Source organism: Anser brachyrhynchus, assembly GCF_964034855.1.
Source record: "Anser brachyrhynchus genome assembly, chromosome: 3".
Lineage (NCBI taxonomy): Eukaryota > Metazoa > Chordata > Aves > Anseriformes > Anatidae > Anser > Anser brachyrhynchus.
In genome coordinates, this window is record NC_137696.1 from 76,603,373 (window position 1) to 76,628,997 (window position 25,625).

The following is a 25,625-nucleotide window of genomic DNA, read 5'->3' on the forward strand; positions in this document are numbered from 1 at the left end:
ATAATATCAAGTTTATCGCAGGGCCTCTTTAATATTTTTTTTAGTTACTATTATTAATATGTGCAGATCTGTGGTTGCACTGTGGGCATAGTTTTGGTGTTCCTGCTTTCCTTTGCTTTTGCATTCTTCGCATAGAGGAGTTTTGTAGGAATATATAAACATGAAAATATTTCTTTGATAGATAGCTTTGATATGAAAACACTATGTTTCCCCTCTCAACACGTAACGGATACGGGCAAGGAATGTGTTTAACCAAAATCTTTATCTAAGACATTCCAAAGAAATGTTTCAGATATCTTCTCCACAGTTTGTTCCTAGCAGTAATTCATTTCACTGTTAGTCCCAGAGTCCAAGATAAATTCTGCGCTTCTTGTTGCTATTGGAATTTCTGGTATCCGAAGCTAATGACTATTTTGACCATATCAGTTCAGCAGCTATGAAATAAATAAGTCCCTAACGTTCTCTGACACCATGGTTTATGATGGGGCATCTAGTTTCCATGGCTCAGAATGATGCAAAAGGCTTTTTTTGCTCTCGAATAGTGGCACACGTTTCTATGTTTCTATGTTTCTGTATACATTTCATATTGAAATTATTTTTATAAGAAGCAAGTGTGGAGATAAAAATAGTCTTAGCACATATTTATTACTATATTAATAAAAACATTTCTATGCATTACTGCCGTGAGTGCATTTGAAAATGTTTTTGTTGTCACCGGTATTCCTCTGGTGATTATCAAGTATGCCATTGATGCATTTTAAAGGCAAAAATCTGGCAACACTTAGGCGTAAAGTTTTACATGCCCGCATTTGTTTGTATTTTCATTGTTATTACATAGTGGCTCTTGGACTGTTTCTTTTCTTTTTTTTTTTAGTTTAGTTTTAAAAGCTTTCCGTGGTATTTTTTGGTTCCTGTGTTGTCATATATTTACTTAATTTGTTTGCCTCTGTTTTCTTTTTCTCCTCTTTAGATTTAAATAAGTTTTGATTTCATTTAATGATTGCTACTTCAAAACATTTTCGCAGTCCTTTTTACTGCCTTTTTAGTCCGTGTGCTGTAGTGATTGATTTTATATTTGGCCTTGCTCAATTTGATAATATCTCTAGAAACATTGGTTGGAATGAAATGATAAATATCTTGTTGGGATTTTTAATGATAGTACTTTGTCAGGTAGAGCATTTCAGTAATATAGAGAAATAGTGGGAAAAAAACTATGGGTTACACATTTAGACAGATAATATAATAGTTTTTCGTGAAGTTAAGTCTAACTCAGCTGAAAAAATGAGTTGAGAGTGATGCTGTGTAATCAGAGCAGTGAGTCCGATAGGAGTTCACACAATGTACGGGTCCTAAAGAGAAACAGATGTGAAGATACGGTCCTCTTTGTGGTTCATTTCTGTCTACTGCTTCAGTGTCAGAAAAAATGTTGACCAAATGGTTTTCTAAAAAAGGAGAGGGAAGTGATGATAACACATTTTCTTTATGTATTTCAGTATGTAGAAGAAAATGAAACAGAAATGATAATGGTTTGAAGTTTTGCAGTACATGGTAAAATCTTTAAAGAACAATTTTTTTTTTCAAATCCTACGTTAATGAGATCAATTGCTATCAAAAGCAGTAGTAGGAGTATGCAATATTTATCTGAAGACAATGCCTGGGCTTGAATAGCATTGGGTGAAAACAGAAACGTGCCTACGTTTCCTTGCAGATGAGAAGAGCAAAAGCCTTTTTTTGCAAACTTAGGTGAAAACTCTGCAGCTCCCTCTGCATTTTGAACTTTATGGCTCAGTGATCTGAGCAGTGCCCATGTGTCTTCTTCTTTGGGAACATTTCTACATTTCTTTTTTATTTTTCATTTTTTGCTTGTGAATTGAAAGCACATCTATGTATGACACTGTGCTGTCTGCAATTTTTTAAATGATTAAGACTTGGAAAGACCTCATCACAAGCCAGTTTCTTTAATTGTGGAGATAACTTTTATTTAGAAGACTTGCAATATCTCTTACAATGGAAGCCTCCTAATTTCAGCTCATTCTTTGTCCAGTGATACATTCCAAAAGGGAAACACATTTGTTTGGGTATAAACAATAAAGAATGGTGTATGGAAAGTGGCGTGTCCCTGCGGAGGTTTTCTCATAGGAATGTAATTCTGCACCAAATCTCTTAAGAATTGTGTCACCGCTGTACTTAAGGAGATAACAACAATAACCATTAAAACTGAAGCATTGCCATCTATTGTTCAGCTGTTGTTCCTGTTTTGACCCATTACTCTCTTTCAAGACTAGATGGCTTCTTTTCCTTCACCTTTCTTCTAGTCCCCTGTCTAAATGTTTAAATGGGAAGCCCATTGATTCACATAATATGGATGTCAATGAGGATTCATATCTCATTCATGATATGTGTATTATTTATAAAAAACATGCCTGTTAGCCCAACACAGTCAGTTCTCTCCCACCAAGATCTGCTAATTGCTTTATTCCCACTGTCCCCCTGATGCAGAGAAGTAAATACCAGTATCTATGCTCAGTACTTCTAAAGGACCCATTAAATCATAGTCATCTACATCCACATCTTTTTGCAGATATTTCAGATTTTTGCTCCGGTTGCTGTTGACCTTGCTCCTTTTTTCTCATGTTTTGTAGACAGTCAAACCTCAACCGCATTTCTCAGCAGGGATTAGCCTGTTCATTTTTATAGCCGATCTTACACGTGAGACCCCAAACCCGTACTGTTTCGGAGGTTTCTATAGCAACTGAAGATGTGGAAATGCAGCAGTATCACTTTGCTTCGCAGCTGGTGTTTTTGTGTTCGCAGCAAGAGGGGTTTTAGGAAAATAGGGGATGCTTTAATTGGGATGTAACTGGTTCTGAAGGCGAGTCGTTGTTGGATTACCTCACCTTTTACAGAGGAGTTAGTTAAGGATTTTAAGTAGGGTGTCTCAAACTTTTTTAAATGAAATTCTGTCCTTGGTAATGAGATGTGATTTACTGTTGAGTGTCAGTTTGGATCTCATAGCTGCTTGGGCCTTTTTCCACCTAAAGTGAAGTTTTCATCATCACATGGGTAACAGTAAGGTTTCTTTCTGTAACTTGAATCGTGCTTATGACCTTCACATACTCAGAACGTACCTGAGGTATGGAGCCATTTAATTTCTCTGATTTTTGCAGTTGTCCACTAACTATATTAAACTGTAATTCTGTAATAGGCTGTTAAGTGACTACCTCTGAGTAAAATGTTTTGACACTTAACACCTCCTGCATACCCAGAGATGAGACCACCACACTCTTCCTTTTCCAAAAAGCAGAAGTTGTTCACACTCCCTTCAGCCGTCCTCTCTCCTACCTCATGACGACAATGAGGTTCTCTGATACCAAATGAAAATACCCGTGAAATAATGCAGTCTCCTCTCCGTTCCAGAGCACCTGAAGGTCTGCCACCCTGCCTTGGTGCTGCCAGCGAAGCCAAGGCCCAGGGGAAGCATCGCTGCTCTCTGCAGGAACCGGTTGGGTTCCTCGTGGTGTAGCTTGCGTGTTGTGAAGACACTGGGGAGGTGTGTGTGGGGTTTACTTCTTGGTGTTTGAGCCATCGTTATATAAAAACGACCACAAAACACGTAGCCTATGCTTTAAGCTCCTTTGAAGCGGTTTATTTTGACTAAATAAAAATCCGTGGGCACAGGAACTGGCTATCTCGTGTCTCATCTCAGGAAGGTGTGTCCTAGCTATCGGGGTAGCGTTCCTCTTCATGTGGCTCGGTGTACCTGCAGTTAAAATGCTTTTCTAACCAGAACAGCCCTGGTTACCAGGAAGAACTTCCAAAGTTATAATCTATTAGTGGCCGATTAAAAAAGAAAAAAGGTCGATGTGCTCAAGTGGGAAATAAGAAGCAGGTTTGGATGTGTGCTCCCCCTGGCTTAAGGCCTCTCAGCTGCCATGACAGGAGCTGTTACGAGACAGTGGCCTGCAGACCAGTGGGACCCTGCCGGCATCAGGATGCTGCCTGCATCCTCAAGTTTTTACTTCCATGGATTCTAACCTAGCGTATCTCTTGTATGAATAGGGCCAACGAGTTGCTTAAGGGTTGGGGTATCTTTCTGAGGCTGAGAGAGCTGGGACTGTTCAGCCTCGAGAAGAAGAGGTTCGTGTGAGATCTTCTCAATGGGTATAAATAGCTGATAAGGGCGAGGAGGGAAAACCGAGCCAGACTCTTCTCAGTGCTATCCAGTGACAGGGGAAGAGGTGAACGGTGTAAATTACAATACAGGAAATTCCACTAAGCATGCTAAAAAGCCATTTATTTATTTATTTCACTGTAAGGGTGGCCAAAGACTGGCGCAGGCTGCACACAGAGGCTGTGGGGTCTCCCTGCGGGGAGCTGTTCAGGACCCAGCTGGACACGGCCCCGAGCAACCTGCTGCAGCTGGCCTCGCTTTTAGTTGCTGGGCTCGGACTCGGTGGTCTCCAAAGGTCCTTTCCAACCTCAGCCATTCCATGACTATTGCATTTTTTGTCAGCGGGTAAAATAGAGCTTATTTCTGTGAAGAAATTGCTGCTTGAAGAACCTTGTAATATTTCAGATAAAATACGAGTCTTACGAGATGTTGTGAGAATCCTGTTTTATCTGCTTAAATTTAAAATTTTATCTTAGCACAACTCCTGGTGTTACACAGTTTATTTCTCACAACAAAATTCTTCAATAGAAAAAAATAATTAGAAATTAGTGCAATAACCACTTTTTAAAATCAGCTCCTTTTATTTGAAAATAAAATTGTTTCGCATTTTTTAGTTCCTAAAATCCAACCCTGAATGTAAAGGTCTCTAGAAGTCGTTTTAATTTCTAATCAAGTCTCAATCAAGGTTGCCGGGTAGGAGTTTAGGGAAGAATTCTGACGAGGAAACTGAAATTTTGCTGCCTTGGTTGGGACAATTAGAGCTGTGTGATTCTTAACAGAGATAAAATGTCTTACAAACTTGTGTACTTCCATTGCTGCAGAATGGGGTGGTTCTGCTCGCCAGAAGATTGAATCTAGCATAATACGTAAATATAAAAATTGAGTTTGACTAGTTGCCTTGAAGTGTTTTATTTCATTATCTCTAAATATTGCTGAGAACAAGAATCATCTTTCTCTTTCCTAGGTTTGCTGGTGACAGATGACTCAAGATAAGTTAGCAGAAGCCCTTCCTTACTTTTAAAAATTGTCGTTATTATTGATTTACCAATATTAACCGATTTCTAAGTGATCAGTGATTTATCAGTGTTAATCAACTAAAGGAAAGGAGTGTCTAATGAGTAAACTTTTAGTAGTTAATTTGAAGAGTGTTAACTTACAGGTAATTAAAATACCTGTTGCATTCTCCAAGAAGGGAGTGCATTTTCCCTCAGGAAATTATCCTGAGATTTAAAAAGCAAACAAACAAAACAAAAGAGCAGGTAGTGCTCATTTTTAAAGTGAGGAGGAGGACTGAGGCAATGGCATCTGGAGCAGGACTAGAAGGAGAGGGGAAAGAGAAACCATGGTTGGAGCCAAGGAAAAAGCAATGTCTGGCACCGGGCAGGGGTGGGAAGGAGGAACAACTTCACGGGACCAGATAGTAAGGAGGAAGAATAACTGAAGTAGAATAGCTGAAATAGTGCTATCTTTGCTTTTTTGGGGGGAGGGAGGGAAGGAGCGTTGTTGTTGTTGTTGTTTAAAAAAAATAATTATAAATGTAATAACTGGCTGCATGCAATTTTGAGCCAAACTAGCAATCCCAGTTTGACTGTTTTATTTCAGGTAAATGATGACAAACATTAGGAATCGAGAAGTGAAGTGAGATTCTGATGTCTCTTTCTGATCCTTGAACAAATCCTGTTTGAGCAGACCTCTTTGGGCACTAGAGACTGTAGATTGTGAATCAAAATATAATTAATGTTTGTATGAAAACCTTCCAAAAGTTCTGCTTTGAAAGTTTATGTATCTCTTCATTCAAACCACTTAATGTTTTCAATCTTGTTCACTTTTTTACAGCTGTTAGCACAATAGGGCAAAGGCTTCCAAGGAATGTCTGTTGATGTCTGAGGGAATCTAGATCCTAAATGCAGAACAAATGCTGTTTGTTCAACAATCTGCTTGTGCAGATTTTATATGGTGTTCACAAACAGCTTGTTGGGAACAACCGTAGATTGCACAAAATGCCTATAAAGATTTTGTTCTACCTGTATATATTTCTGTCTACAGTCCAAAAGAGTTCCTGGATGTAGCTGCGTTATATTCCTGTTCTAAGTAAATTCTCATTTGAGAATCTCTCAAATTCTCTCTCTAAATTCAAATGAAATCAACTTTGTGGAAAAAAATGTTTTTTGCCAATGGAATTTTCTAGCATTCATACATTTCTAGCATACTAAGATTAGGCGTAATTTTCAATAAGCTATACTGGCAAAAGAATTCTTCCTGGATTATGGATGTATAGGATAAACATTACATGGTAAAAAAATTTCCTGTAGAAGAAAATGCCACAAATGAGCATGACCGTTCTAGTAAAAGTGGGAGTGCAAATTTAAATAAAGATTGCAATTCTTATTGTGAAATGTTGAAGTACTTCACAGTTTTTCTAATTGTGAAATTGGTAGCTAGGAATAAAAACCAAATGTCAGCAAAACTTGTGTGGTAATTTTAGACATCTAAAAGTACTTAGAGAAATGTTTATTTTTCACTTACGCAAATGCTTATTTCTGTAAAATAAATATACGTGTTGTTGTTATTCCTAAAGGTAATCATCAAAATTTGGTCAACTAAACATTCTGCTTTTGGTTTTTCAGAAACCAGCAAACATTCTGGTAATGGGTGAAGGTCCTGAAAGAGGAAGAGTCAAAATAGGTAAACATTCTGAGAAAGTTTCATTGCACAGCTAGGATTAGTTACTATAGCATTGCTATTTATATATTGTGTTTGTTCTGAACTATTTTTATGTAAATATCATGCATATGTTTGCAGAGGTCCAGAGATTTGTTGTGCAAAAGGTTATTGGGTATCAAGGTAGGAAACCACAGTAAGTGTGATGGATTTTATCCAAAATCTAATTACCTATGCAGAACGTAAGCCGTAGTCATATGGATATAAACTTTTTTTTTAATAAAGCATGTGGCAATCATCAAGAAAGTAGTAATATACTGGAACCTCTTTTTATATTCATTTACTTCTGTCGTATTTCAAAATGTTCAGTTAACCATTTTGTATTCATATACTTGTATTAGTATAGGTAACTGTAAGAAAAACATACATGGCATTTCATAACTTTGGAAGCAGAAAGATAGAGGTGAAGTTTGGGTAAAAGATAAGTTTCAGATTTGGATAAAATGTGTGGTTTTGAATACATACATACATTCTGTATTTTCCCTTCTAGCATTTCTTAAAGTTACTTACAAGGATGTTTCTAGAGAGAATTTTAGGTTTAGGTAAAATCCCTGCTTTCATTTCATATATCTCTCTGTAGCCGTGTACACTAGCTAATTTCATTAATTCCTGTTTATTCTGATTCTCTGAAAGAGAAAATATTTTTTTCCTGATCCTGAAGGCAGTCTATCCAGATCAAAGATGAGGCAAAACAATCTATGCTGTAGTTATTTTGTTTTTTGCACTTCAGATAAAGCTGTAGCAGTCACAAGGCATGTCATTTCAGAATAGCTTTGTATGTGAAAATGGAAGAGAAAGGGCACGCTGGGTTTAGAGAGCAGTTCCTATTGAATTTAGTTAAACAGGTTTCTATTTCAGTTCTATTTAAATAAATGGGCATCTGTAGTATGAATAGTTTAACAGTACCGTGGTGGAAGCACTTAAAAGTCAAATGTTTTCCTTCATAGTCTTATAAAGGAAGTAAATGGAATTCAGCCTGAGATAAATTTGGCCCAGTATTGTTATGAGTAACCTGTTGGTTACTTAGAAACTTTAATTTGTATGTTCTAATGTTTTTGAGCTTTTTTTTTCTAATAGTCTTTTTGCAGTATTGTTAAATTCTGACTTGCTATTTATATTAAAATTTGAAATGTTCCTTTTTTGTTTTGCATTTTCCAGCTGACATGGGTTTTGCCAGATTGTTCAACTCACCTTTGAAGCCATTGGCAGACTTGGATCCAGTTGTGGTGACATTCTGGTACAGAGCTCCAGAGCTGCTACTTGGAGCCAGACATTACACAAAGGCTATTGGTAAGTTTTGGTGTAAGAATGAGGCTTTAGTTTTTTTATTGGAAGGTAGCCTTGTAGTAGATATGGTGATAAGCTGACCAACTGTTTTTTTTCCTGAAGTAGCAGTAGATAGAGGGGATAGATCCAGTCTGTAGTGGATAGATCCAATCTACAAAAAATTAACCCAGGTTGAAACTCCTTGAAGAGTTGGTGCTTTTATTTTTTCAATGTGAGTTGAGATTAACGGTACATATTTTAAACGTATTCTGTTCTTTATTTTTTTATTAAAATATTATTTGGATTGGTCTATATGTTTTTCTGTTATGGTCTTAGAATCTTCTCAAATCTTCAAAAGGGAAAAAGCTATGGCTGTTAAAATGTTTTTCATCTAGAGTGCTACGTATCCAGGTGCTTCTGTGAAGTGTATGGCTTGATAAAGAGAAGTGCAGTCTCCTGCAATGTGTGCAGTCTGCAGATCACTCATTCCTGAGGTCTTCTGAAGCTCCATTTTCAGGAAATGCTGGTAGCTAGGCTCTTGTTTTCCTCCCTACTTCATAGGTTCCAGAAGCACAATCAGCCTTAGTGTCCAAATGTTCAGAGAATAAAAACACTGAGATGCACAGGAGGCATCCTGTCTGTGCAGGTGATTGTATCAGAAGAGAATTGCTAAGGAAGTTGAAAGGAAATAAATCATTCCTATTTGTACAGAGGTCGGCTTTCTTGGCAATTGCAGGTATCTTCCTGTTACAGCAATTTTCAGACATGCTATGTGGGCCTTTGTTCAGAAAGGTACAAAACACCATGTTCAAGTAGCATCTTAGTTGGGTAGACTAAATAAGGTTTCATAGTCTCAAATAACAGTTGTTTATCAAACTGTCCTCTTATCTATGAGTATACCGAAAAAGTTTTAAAAATGAATCACCTGACTTTTGATGTGGACTTGCACTTCACGTTTCTTTACTTCTCTTCTCTGCCGCTTAGGCAGAGCATCCATCCAGTGCTGAGCTGCACAAAATGCTTGTTTGTTGATCTTGCCTTCAGAATGTGCAGGATCTGTAAAGAAGGGCAAAAAGACTTCACCATAACTGTAGTCAATGATCATAGCTAGAAAACCTTCTATCATCAGAGCTGCGTGTTCCCATTTTTGGGGATATACAGATTCAGTCTTGCGGGCAGGTGATCTGCATTTCTATCTTTGGACCAAATTTGTCAGCATGAAGAAGGGAAAAAGGGTTTATATGATAGGCTTCCTTTTCCTTTGTTGAAGTGGAAAAACTTAACTCTTAAGATGGCAATGTCTACATTAGCGAGTAGTGTGGCAAAGAGAAAGTGTGTCCATAAAGCAAAATGGTACTGAGTACCTAGCACCCATGTTATAGACCGTTTGGAGAAAAGAGAGTACTTTGGGATTTCTCTGGTGTGATTCAGTGGACTACTGCTCATCAGTGGCTGATGCACATCTTTTGGTTTAATTCATGCCAAAGGAGTTAAGTTTGTGTACTCTGACAGAAGTTTGGTTGGGACAATAAAATAAAAAAAAGCAGGGTCCACTCTGAATTCAGAGCATGCTGCTGAGGTATTTTTTTCCAGACAGGTCATGAAAACCTCTAAGGAAAAAGATTTCACAACTTTTCTGGATGATCTTATTTCAGTGCTAAATCACTCTCACAGTAAAGATTTTTTTCTTTACGTGTAGTCAACCTGTCCTGTTTCGATTTATGCCCATAATTTCTCATTCTCCTGTCATATACCACCATGAAGAATCTGGCTCCATCATCTCAGTCACCTCTTCATAGGAGTTGGGGGGCTGCTTATAGATCTCTCTTCCATCTGAACAAGTCTCTGTCCTTCAGGCTCTCCTCTCAGGGCAGGTGCTCCAGACCATGACCACCCTGATAGCTCTCCACTGAACTTGCTCTGGTTTATTGAAGGCTGTCTTATATTCAGGCCCCCACAGTGGCTCAAGTTTCATCCAACAAGTGTTAAATAAAGAGGAGTCATCACTTCCCTGAATCTACTGGCTGTGCTCCAGTACAGATCCTACTGATGCTATTAGTCTTCATCACTGGCTCATGTTTTGCCTGATGTCCACCAGACACCCCACATCCTTTTCTGCAGAGATGTTCCCCAGCTGGTCTGTCCCTGACCTGTACTATTGCAGAGGGTTAGTCCATCATGGGTGCTGGACTTTGTATTTGTCCTCGCTGAACTTCTTGAGTTTCCTGTGGCCTGTTCCTCCTGCCTATGTGGCTCCCTCTGAACGTAAGCTCCACATTCTAGCATATTGACTGTTTCCCTGGTTTTCCCTTATCTAAAACTTGAGAAGGACGTGCTCCAGAAACTTGAGAAGGACGTGCTCCAGCTCATCATCATCACTGATGAAGATACTAAGTTGGGTATGTCCCATAGACCTCTTTGTTACTTCTCTTGTAATCAGCCTTCAGGCAGAGTATAACCAATTAACCACTGTCCTCAGACTCTGATGATCGAGACAATTTTTCCTGAAAATCTCAGACTGTAATCTGCTACTTTCCTTCATCACTCCACTGTTTTGTGGGTGTCGCAGCTAAGGCTGCCGTTGATTTTCACAACCCCAACCCAGTTCTTCCTTCTTTCTAAGTAGGACATTTGAGAGATGACATTTGCAGCATCTGTGTGAAAAAAATTCACCTCAGTATTCTCCAGAAGTCCCTGTGACGACCGTGTTCATGTCCTGTTTATTCTCCCTGATGCTACTTATCTTGCTCAGCTCCTCCTGCAGCGTACCTTGGGTGGGTGAGGCCAGTGTCACCCTGCAGCCAGGGTCCTGGGTGTCACCACTGTCCCTCTGTAGTTCCGCCTTGGTTGAGGCCTCTGATTTCCCAGCGTATCTTCTCAGTGGGTGCTGGAAATGGAGCCTTGCAGTGTGTTCCCCTGCTCCTTCCTGGGTGTTGCACAATCCCTCGTTGTCTGGAGCAGATTTTTAGGGCCTACTTTGCATCTGCCACCATGCAGACTGGCCAGCTGGCCTCTAAAGTCTGTTTGCTGCACCTTGCGTCAGATGAAAGGAGTTACTAAGAGTGTTTAAAGAAAATATCATTGGAATTACTTTAAATGCTTATAAATTAATGAGATACTTTAACTGCCCTGCCCCCATAGATCTTGTGAAACACTGATGTGAGCTGGTTACTGGTTGATCTGTGTGCATGATAGTGACGAGTTACTTTACTTGGCAGTTACCCAGTTTTGATAGTTATTGTTTGCAGATTTGGTGAGTAACATTATCTCAGGATCTCTGTTTGAAGAATGAATTAGTACAATGCCATTTTGTTGTTGTTGTTTATTATTAGTATGTCATAAGTTACTTGGTTCTTTTCCTGAGGGATGTGCAGTCTATACCAAAACACAGACAGGAGTCCCTATGAAATTTTGGAGATTAATGCTACTTCAGAGAGATCATTTTTTCCTAGTAGTTTCTTATTTCTAAGGCTTGTATTTCTTGTACACCCGTGAATCTCCAAGAGGAGTGTGAATGGGTACTGAATGGGTAGTACACAGCATGCAGTGTGGTATTGAGGGCATTCAAAATTGCTTGGCTAGCAAAGTAAAAAATATGGAAATGGAAATGAGGAGAGCTGCAAGGTAAGGTTTGTAGGCTGAACAGAAGATGAGAAGAGTATATGACTGAAGAAGATAAGAAAAAAAGATGAATAGGGGCTATCTGTCTGCAGCTTTAAGTAAAGGGAAGAAGTTAGTAACAAAATGACAGCAGTGATGTTAACGTACTTAATGAGTCTAGACTTGTGTTTTGCTTCTAGCGTTATGTGTACTTATAAAAAGGCAGACTTAATGAGCTAATCACACTAGTGAGAGTTGCAGTTTAACATGAAGGTTTTTGGCAGAGGATGCAATTATTAAAGCTCTCTTAAATCTCTGTGCAAGAAATACAATTTTAACGTCTCTTAAAATTTACATGATCCTCAGGAGCCCTGATGTATCACTTTTCGTAATTGTTCATAAATTATATAAGCCTCTAATTTAACTGCTGTTCAGTTTAACATACTCATTTAAAAGAAATTTGATTTGATACAGCAACTTACAAAAAGGTAAATGGCAGGATACTTGGTATAGTTTATTTTACATAGCTGTTTTTTTATTCCTTATGTATAGTACAAAAAATTGTATAATTATAAATATCAATAAAATCAGGCTAAAAGCATGGTCATATCAACTTTGGTCTATTCTTTTCCAATTTTGTCACTGTGAGAAATGCTTTTGTTTGAATTTACAAGGAATGCATTGTCAAAGGTTCTCTACTGCAGAACACTGAACATTGTCCAGCACAGTTGCTACAAAATTCAGATGTTTGCTTAAGTTTTTACTGGCTTTTAGTTTCAATTTTTTTGGTGTATTTTCTATGTTCTGTATCTCATACTCTTCTTTATCTTAGCTTCACATGTGATGTGCATACCAGCAAGTGTGCTTCTGAAATTATTGGTAGAGTATTCATAATATCCTGGACACTGCCAACTATAGTGTCCAATTTGTTTCTATTCTTGTCATAAAGCCTTTGTATATGCTTGCTTACATGTAAATAATTCTTGTACGTGATCAAAGTATGAAAAGAATTTGACTTTTGTCTTGTTTCCTGGACCTGATGTTAGTTACATTTTGTGGATTTAACTCTGGGGAAAAATTGGACTCAATACAATCTGTATAGAAATAATTAAGTATTACACAAAACAATATGTAAGCATATTTCATTGCTTAAGTGGTAGTTTTTTTTACTGACATTTTTCTCTTTATTTAGTATTCCCCTTCATCCTCATGAAATACTGTACTTTTCATTTATTTGCTTGTCGAACAAGAAGTTGTTCATAACAAGTATAACATCATATTTCGAGGAGACACAGGAGTCAGGAAAGTACGGTTGCTAAAAATGGAGAAATACCTTTTGCTTTCTGCATGTTAAAAGGATAGTAAAAATCTATGTTAGTTTCATGGGGAATAACATAAGTTTCCTGAACTGTGAACATTTATAATCTAAGCCCTACTTGTTAATAAAGTTTCCTATATAATCTGCTACCATAGTTAAAAGCAACTAATTTACCAGAGGAATACGAACTGGGAGAAATGGTGTTGTAGAAGTCAAAGTTCACTTTCTATTCTATTACCACAATATAAATCTGTACTAAATTTATTGTAGCCTGTGCAAGCCTTGGTTTGAATTTCCAGCACCATAATTCAAAAGCAGAATCTGTTCCCATATGTCTATTATATGCTACTACTCTAACAAAGAAGTACAACATGCAAAGAAAAGTAACTTGAACAAACTTCAGGTGAAACCACATGACCGGAAAAATATAAAATGCTCTTGATCGTGGAAACATTAATAAAGTTATTGAACTCTCAAAAATTTGGCAGTACAACAGAAAATGCTTTTATATTGAAAATACTAAAGAAACAAGGTTGAAGCCACAAAGTTCAATACTCCTTTCATTGATGGGCAAAGACTTCTGCAATACAATTTTAAGGAAAAATAAAAGAAGTGATTGACACAAAATGAAGGAGAAAGTAAACTGGGTGTCAGGTTGAAAAGTGACATTAGCCGGATTTTTTACATTCTAGGCATATCAAAATAGACAAGAAAGTGACTTTGTAAGTAAAATAAGAAGTAAGGACTTTTCTGTCATAGGCTTTTAAGAAAGCATGTAAGTCTACTGTGATTCATTCTGGGACATCTTATAGCATTATACCAAGCAAAGAGCGTAATTAAGGCTTGTTTTTAATCAAGTTGTAGCTTGTATAGTTAGCAGTGCTATCAGATAACATTATCTTACCTTTCCTTATCACTTGCCTTAATTAATGAATTAGTATATTTGATAAATGGTAGCAGATGGCTTATAGAATTTTAGATTGTTTGGATTTTGTTGGCATAAAAAGTTCTTTAGCATGACCCCTCAGCCACCCCCTTAGTAAGACTAAAAGTGTCCTGCCCCAGAGAAGGATGGGGTTGTTTGTTATGAAAAACCAATCTGAGAACCTGAGGTATCTCTTCAGCCTAGTTACCTTTCCTCACTTGTCTAGATTGTAAATCAGCAGGGATGTCAGCAATGGCCATGTGGCAACTGTGTTTTCCAGCCCAAACAAGATTTACATATAGAAAAAACGTAATTTAAAGCTTGGGCTGCACGCTGTCACCTTGTTCTGTTTCCAGACTGACATATGGATATGGGAGCTGGAAATGTGTGAAAGGTATAAGCTGCTATCAGAATGCCTTTGAAAGCAAACGTCACAGGAAAATATTAGTTGTATCAAAGGGAAGGAGTTTATATTGAATGCTGAGGTCCCTTAGAGCTTCAACAACTCAATTCAGTGCAGGAAAAGAAGAAAGGGAAATAACTGGGGTGTATTAGGTAGGACTTAGGATGGAAATATGTGCATATGTGTTCCATATTGCCCGTGCAGCGAGTCCCGCACGTTCTGAATGCATCAGATGTACTCGCCATGTGCGCAGATTGTTGGCATGCTGGCCCTGCCGTGGGGCCTCTGGAAATCTTGGACCAGTGCCTCAGCTTCTTCTGGTCCCTCGTTCTGGGAGGGTGTGTGGGGAGGAGTTGAAATAAGACCTATCTGGAAAATCTTGGTAAACCAGAAACTACAAATGGGGCCAACCAGAAGGCTGAGTAGTCTGTAGGAAAAATAAGATAAAATGCAGGAGTGGGGTTCCCCACCTGTGGTGTGTGGACCATGGGAGTATGGGGAGTGCTTTTAAATGTCCCTGAGGTAATTTAGAAGGGCAAATCTATAGTCAGTTAACTTCTGTTTGCTGCATAGGGATCTGCATCCCTGTTTGTTAGAGACTTTCATTTTGGGGGGTAAGGGGTTGTTGGAAAACTAGAAAAGAAAAAGTATAGAGAAGTTTAGAAAATACTCATTTATGCACTCTGAAAAGAAAAACTCAGGATACACTAGGAAGGGAGCCTTGTTCATGCCCTGGGCAATGTTATACGACATGGGAAGTAATTGGATTCAGATGATATTTTGTGGTAAACTTATTTTGGCATGCGGTAAACTTTCTTCATTTTGATTATCACAGTTGTTCTCATTCTTTTTCTGAGAGGCAAAACATTTAAATACCGAAGATTAATTGTTGCTCTCTTATCTAGTTGTTGTAGGTACTACATGATTTACTGCTGTTTTTTTCCTCTTGCTTGACAGTGATCTCTGAAATAGTATACACTTCTTTAAAAAGAAAAATCATTTACTATCCTCCACAATCTTATCATAGCAGTCACCTAAAAATGTGAAGCTTTATAAAGGGTCATTTATTAGGTCATTTGAATAGAACGTTTTAAAGCTACATTAATTAGTATTTTATGAAACTTGAGATGTTGACAGCATCTCAAGGGATACCATCCATGGGATTGTTACAGAGTTTAACACATTTCAACTACTTTGAGATCCATCATAGCAGTTCTTCTAACTGCAAGGTTGCTCTCAAATATATTATATATTCTCAAATATATTGATGTCTAGAAATAAGCTGGTAAAGCCTGTGGCAGTTGTCAACTCGGAAGAGTCTGGGATATGTGTTCAAGTGTCCATTAGCTTAAGAATTAGGAGAATGAGAACTGACAGTGCCGTGGGTCAGACCCGTCTCTGATGTAAATCCATGGGATGTACTCTAATGTGGGACATACAGAAGTTTTATCTTGTGGGACAATAAGCTGGGTCTCTGGAGACAGATTTAAATATGAATTCAGTCCCAAGTGTTGTAGGTCTTTTACACCATGTCATTTAATCCATCCCATGTGCTGCTTCATTATCTATAAAATGAGGATGCTACTTAATGGTAGCGTCCTGAAGACAGAATCAGTTAATGATAATAGGGAGCTCCAGTAAAAGTGTTATCAATTTTTTGGTTGTTGTTAACTTTGTAGAACTTTTGTAAAAATTTGCCTGAGAACCTGGGATGTTATTTAGCATCTGTTAAGAAATACATTATGGACTTCTTAAAAAAAACAAGCAAACAAAGATACCCCACTGAATTGTCAATCATACCTTGAGTCTGCCAATTGTTCTGATTTAGATTGCTCTATAAATTAATCTAAAAATTTCCACCCGTGGTCACCCCATACTTTTTTATACGTTTACGATTCTCTCTTCTTCTTCAAAATGTTTGAGGGGAAAAAACAGATGCTTTTGCCTTTTTATTCAATACTTTGGCAGATTTGCTATTGCATGGTGATTACTCTGACTTAACTGTATGTGGATTGTTTTAGAGTAGAAAAATAACATCAAAAATATTTAGAAGGCACAATATCTTCTGTAGCAATGACTTTGTGTTGAGAAACCACTTTCAGCAAGAGGTGCTTTCAAACATCCATCTATGCTTAGCACAGTGTACATGAAAAATTGTCTGTGATTTATGGGCCAAAAAACCCTCCTTGCCCATAACAGTCTGCCCATTTTTTTTTTCTTCTAATTTCTTTTTCCCTCAGCCTGTCAGATTCATGTTCTGCCCAGCTGTTAACAATCATGGGGCCTCAGGAGCAAGCATGTCCTGTGTTTCCCTTCCCTTGTATCTCACCGAGTTTGTTGTTGATCAGGCAGATGAGCTGTGCAGCAGTACCACTGATTCTCTAACAACCCCCCCAAGCAGCCTGCTCCAGGAGCTCAGTTTAAAAAATGATTTAGGGTGGGTAAGACAGAAGTTCTCTTTGCAATATCTGCCACAGCCCAGACTAAATAATGGATCCTAATGTAGAAATGGAAAGCAAATGATGATAAGAGAAAGCAAGAGTCAGCATTTGGAGGAAGCTGAGTTGCATTTTGCCCACCTTCTCTTCATACTCAGCACCGTTCTGTATGTGTCAGGATAAATTGTGATTCCTTGGAATGTACTACAAGTGCATTGTTCCTTGTACATACATATGAACAGGTGAATGGTTTGGTGCAAAATTGAGCTTGCATCTTAGAGATGATTGGCGCTGCTTTTTTTTCTCCTTTCTTTACAAGGCAATGTACCAAAGGCTAATTTTATTTTCTTAAATTAAACACGAGGTTATCATTTAAAGATCCAAAAGGTGGTCTGTTACAAAACCTGGTTCTGTAAACATTTTGCCCTAGCTAACTAGTGCAGTAGTGAAGGCTTTTAGTGTGCTCTATTTACTACCAAATCTAAACAGTTCATTCACAAAAGTTGTTTTTCGAACTGGGTTGGAAACCAGGTACCTACCAATATAACAAGGTGTGGAGGAATATTTCAGTTAATTCATCAGTTTGACATTCAGGCACAATTATTTCAGCAATATAAACTGAAACTTTCAACACTGCGGTACTGATTCAGTAGAATGACTCGTTACCAGGACAGTTGGGATTGCTTCACAAGTAGACGTCTTGGCAGTAGCTGTGACTGACAGCAGAATTGCATTTCACAGCCGTTTATTTCGTTGCCTAGCCAATATAGACGCTTATAATTATGTAGGAGTTATTCCCAGTGCCTTATTAGAAATAGCTGTAAGGTTGGACTCCTTAGTAACAGAAGTGTTAAGAGATCATGAGGGGTTCTATTGAAAGGGAAAAAGGGGCCTCTCTGTGGATCTAAGAGACGAGATTTCTTCATGCGCATTCTCTGTTGACTGAAATAAGGTAGGCATCAAAAACTTCAGTAATTCCCAGAAAAGAACGTCTTGACTTGTGAATGGAAGAGGCCATGAAAATACTCTCCACACGTGTTCCTTGTAATAACTCAGACTACCAGATAGCAGGCCTTTTGCTCATCTTACGTTAGCACTAGAAGGTGCTGACATGCCGGACCTAGTAAAAATAGTTGTAATAGTTACTTACACAAACCAAATGAGAGGACACGACAGGCTATAAACTCATTGTCCCTCTTCATTTAGCATGGAGTTAACCTCCAAAGAGCTCCATTGTGAACAGAAAAGCTGTTTTGTTAAGATATTCTGATACAGAATTCTGCATTTAATTAGGCATGAGAATAAAAGTGTATTTCCCTTTCAAAGAACATGTACTGCTGTCTTTTCATTCACTACAGTTCAGAAGAGCACAGAAAATGGCAACAATTTTCTAATGTGCTCTGCTATTTGTGCAATATAGATTGTACAGTATTGGACACGTTAACTACAGTGATGGACTGAGATGGAAAACGATGGAGTGGGAACTGGAAATTAATGGTAAAGCACCGTAATTAGGAATCAGGAGTTCCTGGCCTTCCAGCCCTATGACCAGGTGATACTGTTGAGCATTTTTGCATGGGATGAAGTGAATGTGCAAAACTGTGGGTGTTCCCTGAAAAGCTTTGTAAATACTGTTTTACCAAATAGTGGCAAATCTTGCCAGTTGTTAATTCTTTCCTCATTGTAGGAGGAAATTATAACAACTTCTGTATTAGATGTGCCTAGTACTTTGGAGCATAAAAGGCTCTTGTGACCTGTGCGGTGGAAAGCTTTCCTACTTCCTTTACTTGCTGCACTTGTTTGATATTTAGTAGGGGGAAGTAGCCCTCAGGCTACAAAGCTGCCCTTTGTGTCACCCGTTACACTTCTTGTGCTTTTGATGAGTTGTCACTGAAAGAACATTTTTCTTCTGCTTTTGTTTCCCTGCAAAGCTTTGGCAGCCTGCCAAAGTAATGCTTGGACCCTGCGAGGTATAAGCGCTGCAGTTGCTGGAGCAAAAGCAGCAGTGCGTGCTTTACTACATCTTGGAGGTACCGTAGCTGACATAAAAGTAATATCCCTCTGCCTTCTCTGACGCATCTGAAGGCTTAGGATTAGGGAGAAAACAAGGCTGTAACACACTGCCCTCCCCAGAGCTCAGCACTTGTCCCAGTGACCTAATTCCCTGCCCTGAGGTGGCATCACCGAAGGTTGGAGCTCACCCCATTTTCTGGAAGAACTGAGAAAAGAGGAGAAAAAAGATGGGCCAGCTTTCATGTGACCACCACTCTATTCTTTCTCTCAAGGATGTTACTGCTCTACTGCTGACCTTGATGTAGTTAAGCTGTAGTTTATACAGTAGTAGTCTTGGAAATACAACTGAAGAGTTTAAGAATTGCTGATGAAAATGTGATATGTAGGATCTGGGGACAAGCAATGAAAATCGTTATAAAAGTGGTATATTTAAAGAATGTTACTTTTTATTATTTTGCAAAGGCAAATATTGGAAACTTGGAAAATATTGGAAAACGAAAAAAAATGGTAAAAGTTCAGTTCTTTTGCTTTATGCTATGACTGCTGCTAAGCTTGCCTTTTGCCTGCCTTGAGGATGCCTGTCTACTTCAGTACATGGGTTGTACAGAGAAAATAGAAAGCTGCATATAAACTCATAAATCTGGAATTTCTAAATTTTTGGATGTGAATGTCTGTAAATTAAAAGTTAAGTTCTTTAATGTGGATTCTTTGCAGTTGTGTTTTTGCTTCACAAAAGGACTTACTAGTGCCCCTCATCTTACTGCCACTCCCCATACTAAGTCTACTATAGCTGTGTTGTCATGCTTACTGTAGTAAGTTAAGTGTAGTCTTGCCAATTAATATGTCTAATGCACAGCAGAAGTCTGAAGTCGTATGATCCCAGGTTCTTCATTTAATGGAAATATACTGAGGAATAGAAATTTAAGTGGGAGAATAATTCAACAACTTAAAATAATACAGTATAAACTTCTGTTTTTCAGTGAAGTTCTGTTGCAGTGCTGGTTGTTAAAGATCAGTAAAACATTGCCTAACTTGTGAACAAGTGATATCCAATTTCTGACCCTTTGCTCACCACCTGACACAGTTTTTCGCTTCCCTTGGAAAAATGTGTTACATTTAAATGCTTGACCCATTATCAATTCTTCACAGGTGTCAGATTTAAAAGGCTAGTGACCTCTCTTTCCTCAGCCTTCTATTTTGCTGACTGAAGTTTAAATAAAATATACAAAAACTGAGACCTCTTCAAGAAAGAGAAGACCTTTTTGTGTGTGCGTATGTGATAGAAACAGGTATGTTGTGATAGCAACAGGTAATCACCATATTGGAGAAAAAAGAGAAATTCCCCTTTAAAAGTGTATTATTTCTTTTTAAATCTAGTGTCTAGGCATTTAAAATGAGCTTAAAAATGAATAAACTCTTACAGGGTCTCTATGCTCGTAGGTGTAGTGGTATAGGGGAAGTTTGACTCAAGCGGTATAGGGGAAGTGTGTCTGGAAAGTTGCCCAGCAGAAAAGGATAGCCTGTTGGTTGACAGCTGGCTGAACGTGAGCCAGCACTGTGCCCAGGTGGCCAAGAAGACCGGTGGCATCCTGGCTTGCATCAGAAATAGTGTGGCCAGCAGGACGTGGGAAGTGATTGTCCCTTTATACGCAGCACTGCTGAGACCGCACCTCGAATACTGTGTTCAGTTTTGGGCCCCCCACTACTAAAAGGATATTGAGTTGCTGGAACACGTTCAAAGAACAACAAAAATGATGAAGAGACTAGAAAACAAGACTTATGAGGAGCGACTGAGGGAATTGGGATTGTTTGGTCTTGAGAAGAGGATGCTGAGGGGAGACTTCATCACTCTCTACCACTACCTGTGAGGAGGGTGTTGGTCTCTTTTCTCAGGTGACATGACGTGAAGACATGGCCTCAAGTTGCTCCAGGAGTGGGGTTAGATTGGATATCAGGAAAATTTTCCTCGTGTTGAGGGTGTTTAAGTGTTGGAAGGAGCTGCCCAGGGAGGTGGTGGGGTCACCATCCCTGGAGATGTTTGGCACGTGTATGTGGCTCTAAGGGACATGGTTTAGTGAGGGGCTTGGTAGGTCAGGTTGGTGGTTGGACTTCATGATCTTGAAGGTTGTTTCCAACCTAGGTGATTCTGTGATTAGACCAACTGATACTTATCTGAAAAAATTAGACACATTTGCCTGCACAGCCCCTTCGCAGGTTTCCAGTGTCTTGGATTATTTGTTGTCCTTGTCTTGATTTGAAGGTTTTGGTGAATCTTACATAAACGTGGTAGCTCCTACATGTGACCTGGGGTGCCTCGTTTGGGCTTTAGCCTTTCCTAACTAGATAATTGGTACCCTGGTTGTAGCATTAACCCTTGACAGACGCAGAGAAGCTGTATTCTGGCATCACTTTTCTGTTCTCTTCCTTTACCAGTGTTCGCACATATTTTAAAATCTAAACTTTGTATTCAAACCAGAAGAAAAAAATCCAGGTTGGTTGAACTACTGATGCTATTAAATGAAACCTTGCCATTGTTGAGTTCCCTATTGGTTGCAGCTGAATTGATGATTTTTTTTTTCCATTTCCTAACTTATTTTCTTCAACAGTTTTATTAAAGAATGAGTCCTGTCTTCAAATGAAACATTTTAGTTAATATGCATGGGAAAAGATGTTTCGTTTTGAGAATCAAGGCTATTGTTCAATGAATTATCTTATTGTCTTAAGTTGTCTTAGTATTCTTAAAGAATGTTTGCAAAATACTGAAACAAATACAGCAGTGAGATTATTCTGCCATAGAAAGGAAAGAATACATGAGCATTTGTGTGTTTAGTCAACCCTATCATTACATGAGCTTTATTGGCATCCTTTTGTACTTGCTCCTTGGCTACAGCACTGAAGTAGAGTGGGTCATGTAGGATTTTCTCAGATTTAGTTGCTGACCTATAAAGCTATCACGGTCACAGGTTTTAAAACTGGGACATGGACAGACATACAAATATTCTGTATAACATATAACCAATCAAGTCTCTGGACCTTCAGAAGTTTGTTGCTTTCCACAAGAGCCTTGCTTACAGATATTTTCTGTACAGCCTACCTCCTGAATGCTTATTCCATTGAGCTGTTTCACCAAGGAGGAAACCTTTTACCACAGATCATTTCTGAAACCTAATGACAGCGGAGGGAACTGTAGAAAATGGAACCCACCTTACAGGAATGGTTGTATCACTCTGGTAAATTCATTAGGGTCCTTCTGAGACGTCAGACTGGAAAACATTTAGTATCCAATGCAACCTTTTAGGTCCTCTGTGGCGCAGTTTTCAGTGGTTCTGGGACAAAACAAGTTAAAGTGGATACAGTATGTAGTTCAGCTTTGGCTCAGGAGCAATGAAACAACTTAACCTCTTGATTATTAATTTAATGGGATTGAGAAAAGCAATTCTTAGAAAATTTTGCCTTTTTTTAAAAGAAATTTCATAACAAGTTCATTGTAATAAAGCATTTTAAGAAATTCCTGTTGTGTTAGATGTAGACGCGCGCTAGAGTAATAATGCACTGTGGCTGAAAATTACAGAAGCCAAGCTTAAAACACATAATCACTAAAGGCCTACTTCTGAGGGGCAGTACTTCTTATGTGGAATACATTGATTCTGATATCATGTAATAATCATTAATCTTTGTTGGGGATCACAGACCAAAACCATTTAAAATGGCACCTGGTAGGGAAATTTCTAATTATTGCCACATATTTCCGTAGTCAGATCTGAAGTTTGTATTTGGTTGACTAACATGAACAATGTGGGAGATAAATACTAATTAGGGATACTCGTATTGAAGCCAGAATTTAACAAGGTGTTCCTGCTAGAAGAATGCCACATGTGGTAAATGGTCACTGTAAATTATGAATGCTATTAATAAAAATAAAAAAAAGAGGGGAGACTAGACAAATTTGGCAGAAATTCATTAACAGTGAGAATGGTTTCAATATGCGCCAAGGATGTGTTCAAGATCAGGTTACAAAGAAGTTAGACTGACAAAGAGAAGAGCCTGACCTGCCTGAGCTACAAGGCTATAAGGCCTTTTCCAGCTGTTTAATCTTCACTTACGGAAATGAAAGCTTCAGGTTTTCTATACTAAGTACTTTGAAGCTGCAGGATATCTAGCAAGAAACTTAAAGGGTTGAGCCTCAGTACTGTGACCTACTAGATGACTGGTTGAAGTGTTTTCATGCTTGACTTGTCTAGTAATGCCATCCCATAACAAATAAAACACCAACTTGGGAGCTGTCAGTGTTTGTTCAGATGCAACTTTGTTACCAGTTACTAAGATGTCTTTTTTTTTTTTTTTTGAATTCTCAAAGGGTTTAAAATGTGCTCTCTGTATTAATCACAGAGTCAGGAGTGGGAATTCATTGCCACAGTGATAATTCTCTTGCACGGTTCATCTCATGAACGGACAGAGTTTGCTGTGTCAGGTCAGGGACATTTCCTAGTTCAACTTTGCTGTCAACAGAATACTAGGTGTTTTTGTTGTTGTTGTTGTTTTTTTCTCAATTCTTCAAATGGAAAAGATCAGTCTGGACACAGCAGTTGCAAATAGAAGAATGAGCAGAGGCCCAGATTTTCCCTGACTATGTCAGTGAGCACTGCAGAAAGTCAGGGTAACCAACGGGGTTACAACCTCTTGGGCCTCTAGATAAGCCATCTCCAAAAGGGCTTGCTATCTAGTGTGAAAATGAGTCAACAGATGTTATTAAATTAACATGTTATTCTTCAAATAATAAATAATTTCCATACTGGAGTAGATAACTTATACCGACTGCCCAAGTAGGAGTTGTGATTAATATGCCATATTACCTGCTTCAGCAGATAAAATCTCAAGAGCTGGAGATCTTGTTTTCATGCAGATAAGGCTAATGAGAGAATCAAAGGAAGATAAAAGCCTTAGAAAGTGATGTAATGCATGGAGCAAGTTATATCCTGTTGAAACTGTAAAGTCTGAATATTTCATTACCACCCTTGACAGTAAAAGAAGTAGGTGGAAAGGCTTAGAAATTGGGACAGCCCTAAAAGCCCAAACTCCATACCTGTAATATAATGGAAAGGGAACAGACATGTTTTTGCGCAGAGTGTGTAATGACTCTTTCTTCATCCCTTACGATTTCATGAAGAGATGTGTTCTTTCTTCAGAAGACCACATTTCTCTTAGGTGGCATAATCTAAACAGCACCATTGACAGGAGGTGGGATTTTGGGTCTCAGGTTAATTGCAAGCAAGTAACAAAACCAAGAGACTCTTCCTGATGCTGTCTTTGGTCTGAATCTAATAAACCAAACTCCGGTTAGGTAATTTTTTTATCTATTAGATTTTAAAAATAGGAATAAATTGCTTTCTGTATTTATCCTATAATTTAATAAAATCCAAAAGGTTTCCCAGTGTCATCTATTTTAACCTCAACTATTAAGCAAGGTTCCAGTCTTTTATTCAGCAGTGTTCATTACTCATCTATCTCAATGTCTTTTTCCAGAGTTATACCCCAGACACATTGCATTTGTCAATGTAGCAAATCCTTTTCTTCTTTCCTTTTTTTTTTTCTTTTTTCTGCTAGTAACCTTTTTCTCACTGACAAATACACACTTTTGTTTTAAGATGCATAGTAAAGCACTTGGGTCATGCAGAACACTAAGATGGTGGTGATAGTAATAACTGCAGTGATTATATAAAACCTAGAGATTTTTTCTCCTGTGAATGAAGCTATTGTTCTTGTCCACAATATATTTAATTTTGAAAAGCATATTAATGAGAAATTTATGAAAAAGCAGTTGATACCTTCATAAAAGCATAGTAAATTATGCTGTTCTGTGTATGTGCATGAGATACAGATGAAACGGTTCCAGTGTTGTTCCAGTGGGAGTTAGTTGTCAAGTATGATTTTTTCTTTTTAATTTAGTAATCACTCTTCTACTCTTAATTAAAATTAGGCTCTTTTTTTCTCCATTTAAAGTAGCTCACACTATTTGTCTATGCATGTGAATCATTGGCTCTTTTCCTTATTAGCATGTATTTAGTTATCAATTATCGGTTTAGAATTGTTCTGAAAATGATACAATTTTTAGTTCATTGTATATTTATGGGGGATTAATGTTGTGGCTTGGATGGTCAGTTTAATGCCATTTAAGGTATGTCGTCAACAAATACTGCGTAGGTTTCTGCCTTAACTGTGAATACATTAGGTGCTAGACTGCCAGCATACAACTTGAAACAACATTTGGAGACTGTCTAATTTTGCTTGGGGAAAAAAAAACACCCGTCTCCCCAGATTTTATCCTTTTTAATTTATTATACTAATGTATTTTTAAAATACTATATGAAATCATACAGTGAGGCATTTTATCTTACTGTGATTGTACATATTTTTGAGAAACTGTACAGAAGTGAATATCAGAGTGATGATGTGCAGTAAATTTACGTGAATGATCTTCCTTCTTCCTTAGATATTTGGGCAATTGGCTGCATATTTGCTGAACTATTGACATCGGAACCTATATTTCACTGTCGTCAGGAGGACATCAAAACAAGTAATCCCTTTCATCACGATCAGCTAGATCGCATTTTCAGCGTAATGGGGTTCCCTGCAGGTAATTTATTTTCATTAAAGGTTCAGGCATAATGCTACTAGGTTGATTTTTTTCCTAAAGGAAATGACTAGTTGTTTGCATAGGTGTGAAGAAACTGTCAGTTTGATAGATTTGGAAATGCTGACAGTTATGGAAC

The 25,625-nt window shown here is 38.1% G+C and overlaps 1 protein-coding gene across 1 annotated transcript in view; it reads left to right on the forward strand.

Moving 5' to 3' along the window:
• CDK19 (cyclin dependent kinase 19) overlaps positions 1-25,625 on the forward strand; it is a 127,724-nt gene that overhangs the window by 84,076 nt on the left and 18,023 nt on the right. Inside the window, exons 5-7 of the mRNA XM_080586935.1 lie at positions 6,799-6,856; positions 8,051-8,182; positions 25,346-25,489. Of these exons, the coding sequence (XP_080443061.1) occupies positions 6,799-6,856; positions 8,051-8,182; positions 25,346-25,489 (334 nt within the window). The remainder of the gene's footprint in view (positions 1-6,798; positions 6,857-8,050; positions 8,183-25,345; positions 25,490-25,625) is intronic.